At 35.5% G+C, this 6,960-nt stretch overlaps 1 protein-coding gene across 1 annotated transcript; it reads right to left on the reverse strand.

The window, feature by feature from the left end:
• Nucleotides 1-3,646: 3,646 nt before the first annotated feature.
• Nucleotides 3,647-6,915, reverse strand: LOC128167561 (protein Njmu-R1-like). Its single transcript, XM_052833346.1, has 11 exons — nucleotides 6,770-6,915; nucleotides 6,596-6,649; nucleotides 6,248-6,373; nucleotides 5,981-6,145; nucleotides 5,752-5,809; nucleotides 5,529-5,639; nucleotides 5,210-5,274; nucleotides 4,661-4,824; nucleotides 4,409-4,509; nucleotides 3,986-4,056; nucleotides 3,647-3,808 (listed from the first exon to the last, which is right to left on the reverse strand). The coding sequence occupies exons 1-11, from the start codon at nucleotides 6,838-6,840 to the stop codon at nucleotides 3,676-3,678; spliced, it is 1,119 nt and encodes a 372-aa protein (XP_052689306.1). The 5' UTR covers nucleotides 6,841-6,915; the 3' UTR covers nucleotides 3,647-3,675.
• Between the last annotated feature and the right edge of the window lie 45 nt (nucleotides 6,916-6,960).

The following is a 6,960-nucleotide window of genomic DNA, read 5'->3' on the forward strand; positions in this document are numbered from 1 at the left end:
AAATATGTGCCATACAAAATTGGTGCTCACCAAACCAGTTTGGTATCAAGAATAAGTCATCAGTTGTTGAACTAGATATTAATGATTTGGATGAATCAAACATGTTTCAAGAAAATTGATAGGGTAAAACATTTTGTTTTTGTTAGCTTTGTCATGTTGTAAATTTTGAATTAACCAGGTGTTGTAAATTTTGTATTTACTGCCACCCGGTAAATTCAAAATTTACATGAGGGCTCACCTAAGCAGGACAGGCACGTAGCATAGGGGAGGGGGGGGGCTGACCCCCTTCCCCCACCCCCCCCCACCCCCAACTTTTTTGCGAAGCAAAATTTTTTCTTTAATTTACATACAAAAAATCGAATTAACATAGAGTCCCCAACCCCCACTTTTATTATGGGACCATGTTAAAAAAATTGAAAATAAGGAAATAAACTGTGAAATTGAAGTGAACCCCCCCCCCGATTAGGTTTTGGAAAGTACTTTTTTTTTGGCTTGTCAAGATTTTTTGGATGAGTCTGCCCCCCACCCCCACTTTCAAAAACCATGCTACATGCCTGCAGGAAGAGCTTTTCTGATCACTTTTTGGCCAGCATCCGTCGGACGGTCCGTCCGTCTGTCTGTCTGTCTGTTTGTAAACTTTTTACATTTTCGACTTCTTCTCCAGAACCACCAGGTCAATTTCTGCAAAACTTAGCACAGAGCATTATAGGGTGAAGGGGGTTCAAATTTTTGTCAAATCAAGATATACCCCCGCTCTGTGAATATGCAAGATAAGCAAAGTCGACATTTAACAGGAAGTTGACTTCCGATTAATTGTTACATAATAGATTCCACCATATGGCATGCATTAACAAATAGTGTGTTAAAATTTCAAGCATCCGCAATAAAAGGTTGCTAAAACTGAGAAATCGACAGAAATTGTTTGAAAATTTAGGCTTAAAATAAACAAAGTCGTTATTTAACAGGAAGTTGACGTTCGATTAGTACAAAAAAAACATCCCACCATACGGCATCACACCCATCCCCCAATCATACGGCTCTTCCGATCGAACGCGAAGGACTGCAGAACGCGAAGCAGTGTTTAGTTGACACGGAAAAGTTAGGTCTTTAATTTGATTTCAAACACGCTCTTAAAATGTTAAATTAAAATTTCTCCAAGGTCTAAATCATACAGAGATGGTTAAGCTTTCAAATGGTACAAAATTCTAACAAATAGAAAAAAAAATGTTTCCGCTGTTGGTGTTATACATCCAAATCGTCGATATTTTTTGTAAACAAAACAAGTGTGACCGTTTAACGCCATTTCAACGCAATTTAAAACTGCTCCGCTCCTGCAGAGTCCTCCCCGTTCGGAAGAGCCGTATTATGGGGGTGGGCATGCCTAAACAAATAGCGTGTTAAAATTTCAAGCATCTGCAATAAATAGTTGCTGAGAAATTTTTGACGAAAATTTGTTTGAAAACTAAGCTAAAAATAAACAAAGTGGTCATTTAACAGGAAGTTAACGTCCAATATGTACAAAATATATCCCATCATATGATATGCCTAAACAAATAGTGTGTTAAAATTTCAAGCATTTGCATGAATAGTTGCTGAGAAAAATGCGACAGAAATTTATGTTACGGAGAGACAGACAGACACCAAGGGTAAAACAGTATATCGCCTTCGGAACGAGGGTATAATGAAGGGAGGTAATTAAGAATTATTGAGGATTTGTTTGCGTCTAAAAAAAAGCAATTGGCAATATAGCAAAAATTGAGAATATTTTTATACAGGATCCATTATACTTCACTGTCCAGATATTTAATTATTCAGATGTTTTGTATAATATGACTCCATGATTTTGTTACGGCTATTGATTCTCAGGTGAGCGATGGGGCTTTGCTGTTACAAAAGAGCGACTACAAAGGTTTATACAGATTTGCCATGAAACATTTTGGTATTAATGTCGAGATTACTTTTGGAGAGGGATGCTAGTTTTCCCATTCCCAGTAGCTCCCGGTCTAAAAAAAATTGATGAACGACTGGTTCGACCAGGTCATCAATCCAATTGTTTTCAGACCGGGAGATACAGACCTGCAGCTGATGGGATGGAAATTTTTATGCAATATTGTTTAGCAAGTATATCAATAATCCTCTAAAATTCAGTTGAAGGCATTTCCTAATGATCCGCGTATTTTTTTTTTTTACATACACTGGACAAAATTGCTAACGCACCATTTGAAATAAAATTATATTTACATCCTAGAATTTTTAAAGATATATTTAATGTTTAAATAAGTCACCTAAATTATAAGTAAGACATTTAAATGTCCGAACGGATAAATGGATGCAATGTTAACCGAAGCGTGACTCTTCTTTAAAAATGCTCAAATCGTGCTCACACTTCTTTTGGAAAGATAAATCTTTACTTTCTTTTTTGTGATCTTATTATTGATGCATGCATAACTAAAACCTCACAAAAAAACCGACGGGGTATGGCGCGTTTGATCGCAGAAGAGCGTGGCAGGACAGTTGGTATTGTCTCTGCAGAATGCTCCTTTAGTGAGGTTAGAAAAAATGTTAATAATTGTACTATTACCGGTGATATTTGCTAAAACATGACACAGCATGCTTATCTAATAAAAAAAAATGTCGTTTAAGGTAGCCAAAGTGTTTAAAAGGCACCACACGTCAATTGCAAGGTTGTACCGGAAATTTGCGCAAACCGGAAGTGTGAGAGACCGAGCAAGAATTCCAAAGCGTCGCGTAAATACTAGGCGAAAAGACAGACAGATCCCATTTATACGAGCAAATGGAGCCCACACCTGATATTGACATGTGAATCACATAATGGGGGGGGGGGGGGGGTACCAATGTTTCATAAACAGTACTCAAAGCAACTGGTCAATAACATTACAACAAATGATGTTTCATTTTCTGTATTATTATAAACTGTTGAAATAATATACTAATCAATCTTTGTTGCGTTCAGATCTAAAACAATCAAAGAAGTAGTAGGTGGTGCGTTAGCAAGTTTGCCTAGTGTATATGCAAAAGATAACAAGTCATGAGATATGTCAACCACACGAAATAAAAAAGTTTTGTGCACCAAATAATGATGTGCAAATGAGATATAAACTAGTCATGCCCATGAGATATTGTTATGCACACAAAATAATAAGTTTTGTGCATTAAATGATGTCATTCACATGAGGTAATGTCATGCACACTAGAAGATAAGTTGTGAACACGAGATAAAAAGTGGTGCAAATAAGATATTTAGACATGCGCACAAAATAATAAGGCATGTGCAAAAAGATGTTATGCACATAATACAGTTTAAGTTGTGTGCACCAAATAATATCATGCACAAGATAATTAGACATGTGCATGAGATAATGTCATGCGCACATGGTAATGAGATACACAAGATACATGTGGTGCACACTAGTTAATTAGTCATGTTCACGAGAAGAGTAGTCATGTGCATATAATATTGTGTCATGGGCACAATGAAATAATTTTGTGTTTGAAATTTTATGTTATGCATACAAGTCATAACATTGTGAACATGAGATTGTAAGTCTAATAACACACAAGATAACTTGGAAATCTCACATCAACTCTCAAACTCATACTTCAAATCAAACAAAAGCAGGCATTGGGTTGTAATAATTTTATTGATCTCAACATCTAACTCACTCCCGTCTCACTCACAAACTCCTCCAGACACCGGAACACATTGTATGTCTCAGACTGCAACTCCAGGTGTGCACAGTTTAGAAGAATCTCACAGTTTCCAGAGTTCTTAAGGAACATGTATGCCCTGTAATTTTATTATTATAAGTAAATATCATATGAAATCAGCACGTTTCTTAAAATTTTTTTATGTATTTGTCAAAAAAAAAAATTATTATTATTAATCCTCAATGCATGATGCATTTTAACTTCAAGTAAATCTACATTTCTTTCAAACTATTGAAAACTCAGTGAATCTAAATACCTGTATAATGCATAATAGTCATTTTCAGCCTGCATCATCAACCTCTTTAATGTGTTGATACTCTGTGTATACTGAAAAACAAGGAGATATTCGTACATCATCTGGCAGAGTTCAGTCAATACAATGAATAATGAATCAGTTTTAATCATGGCAATATGTCTTCACATGAGAAAAAAACTGTTGATGGGGGATGTGTTTGCTAAATCCATTTTTTGCTTTGTTTATCAGAAAAGAAATTGCTAAAAAAAAACACCAATCAATTGGAAATTAATGGTTAATTAAGGATCCCTGCTTTATGACTTGACTTGCTTTTCAAAACCTTCTGTTTATATATACTGTGGCCCCTCTCTCCCTCTATGACATCTTACCTTTATTTTACCTTCCCTGTCTGACAAATTTTACTGTCCCTCTTTGTCATCTTACCTTTAATTTCCCTGCTTCTATGACCTGTTTAATGAGCCCTGGATGTCCTCTACTCAAACTATTCACAGACTGACTCCAGTCCTCACAGAATTTTGTACAATCTTTTAATGAAAGAATATTTGTTATGGTGTTTTTATTTACTTCAATTAAAACATTCTTACTTAATTTTGTATGTGATTTCTTGATTAAATAAGCAAATCTTTAGTTTCGTTCATATAATATTTGTGACTTCACAGGCAGAGTTTGACGTACATTCTGGCAGGAATTTGAATTGCCCACTGTCAGTTTTGACCTGGATGGTCTTCTTCTTACTGTCCAGGCTCTGAGGGGTGAGGTCGGTCAACATATCCAGGCTTCCTGACAGAGGGCTCTCTGTCTGTCTCAGCATGTCCCCCAGGCTACAGGACTTCACAAACCTAATGAACAAAGACAACAATGGACCTATGTATATCTGTAGAAGTCACTACCCAGTACTTGGATTGTCTACAGGTCAATGGCATTAGAATGTTATGAGGTTATAGGTTATTGAAACAGGATCCTAAAATCTAATACAATATTGACCACTAATTTACTCACAATTTTTGATACACTGTATACAGGATCATTTTTGCAATGCTTTATCACTGTTTTCAATTCACACTTACCCAGGAAATTTTACCATTTAACAATGACAGGTGAAAAACAGACACTTTTTGAAAGGTTTGGTTTGAACATCTGCTTAAGTATGCCCTAATTCATCACATAAATAACACAACTCTTAGTACCGGTAATTTCATTTTGAATTTCGTAAAGAGAGCTTACTGGAGCAAATCTTGCTGTACACTGTTATCCACTCCTTCAAAAACCAGTTGGGCGTCTCTTAGGGCCTGCAAGCAAATATTAAGATACCCTTAGTGCATGTAAGATGAGAAAGCTATTTTCCTACTCCGTCAAACACTACTGTAGTTTGGTGAGCCAGACCCAGTCAAGTAAGATAAGAATTACAAAATTCAATAGTATGGACAAGAGTCAGTACAACTTTATTTGTGTCTGGTACTTTAGAGACACTTCTAAGGTAAACAGCACCAGCCTCCAACTTACAGCATACATCAGATACTTACAGCATACATCAAATACTTACAGCATACATCAGATACTTGACATCCTGACCAAGCAGTTTAAGACTTCTACAGAGGAACTCCGTTGTTTCATAAGCCCATTTCTCAAGGTAAACCTTTGCCTGAGTCTCATTCTGAAAAAAATATATTCAATTAATACATAACCTGGCATTATTGTTGCAAGATATAACATATCTTTTTTTAAGTATTGTTATGAAGAATTAAAGAAGCGTAAGGAAAACTAACATCTTGTTCCAAGAATTTAAAGAGTCCCAGCGCATACATATCCAATTCATGTCGGAAAGTGTTGTGTTAAGAAATCTAATTTTATTTAACTGTTGTACCAATACTGCTAACAAATAAACCTACAAATCATAATACACTGTAGACTATAGCAGATAAAAGAATTATTATTCAATATAGGTTTATGAAATCACATATATTGCAAGTAAGTGGTGTAAAATTTCAAGGATATTGATCCAACATATTGCTGTGTGGAGTGAGGAAGCACAGGACATGTGCCCTGGGCTCTCGGCTGTCATTGAAGTCTCCCTGCCCAACATTGATGTCTACATTCACTGTATCAGCACCTCTTAGCTTACAGTAGTAACAAGACATCTCTGTATCTTTTTCTTCTTCCCTGAACAAAACAAACAAGCAAACTACCAATCTTCAATCTATTTTTTCATTTCAAATCATGCAGGAATCTTTAATCAGCAATAAGTGGTTATTCCAATATTACCTGAATGTAAAAGATGAAATGCTGCCAGAATCATTGTAAAGCTGACCCTTGGAAATTTTACTGAACAAAAACTGGGACAAATGATTTTCTGTAGCCTCTGGTAGGTCACTCATCACATGTGTCAAACTATAAAAAGGTATTGTAAATTTTATGTACAGTACAAGGACACAAGAAGTGTGTGTTTAATGTGAATGTTTATTTTAAAAAACACACACACAATTATTTACAAAGTGGTATATCAACATTTCGATAAGGCCTAACTATGGGATGTCCAATTGTACATCCATGTCAGGAAATTAATCCATTACAGGTCCTTATTTGTATATAAATATACAAAAAAATTGTAACCTAAACCCATTGCTTTCAGCCAATTGTTGGTTGTCCCCTGTCTCGTCTTGGGAACTATAAAACATACATCAAATTTAACATGAATTTGAGATATTTTCTTGGTTCTTTATCAATATATATAGTTCTATTTCAATTTGAGTTACATTCAAAATGAAATTGGTCTGACGTTGCTACCTTTGGGAGCTATAGGAATAAAGAGCGTAAAAATATTTATGCTCATCTCCATCTGCCCCCTCTTCCGTCATCTTGACTCTACTTAATCTTCCTTAAATATATGCTTTAACGTTCACCAAAATTTCCTTTAAACAAAGAGTTTGTGTGACCCAAAAAAGTCACATGTCTCAAAATAAAAACAAATACACGTG

Source organism: Crassostrea angulata, chromosome 10 (genome assembly GCF_025612915.1).
Source record: "Crassostrea angulata isolate pt1a10 chromosome 10, ASM2561291v2, whole genome shotgun sequence".
Classification (NCBI taxonomy): domain Eukaryota; kingdom Metazoa; phylum Mollusca; class Bivalvia; order Ostreida; family Ostreidae; genus Magallana; species Magallana angulata.

What these genes read in the sequence shown, in the direction of transcription:
- LOC128167561 (XM_052833346.1), bottom strand. Translation starts at nt 6,840, where the DNA reads ATGACGGAAGAGGGGGCAGATGGAGATGAGCATAAATATTTTTACGCT. An exon ending in TATTCCTATAGCTCCCAAAG is followed by an intron (nt 6,650 to 6,769) that starts GTAGCAACGTCA and finishes TATGTTTTATAG; the next exon opens with TTCCCAAGACGAGACAGGGG. An exon ending in GCTGAAAGCAATGGGTTTAG is followed by an intron (nt 6,374 to 6,595) that starts GTTACAATTTTT and finishes ACCTTTTTATAG; the next exon opens with TTTGACACATGTGATGAGTG.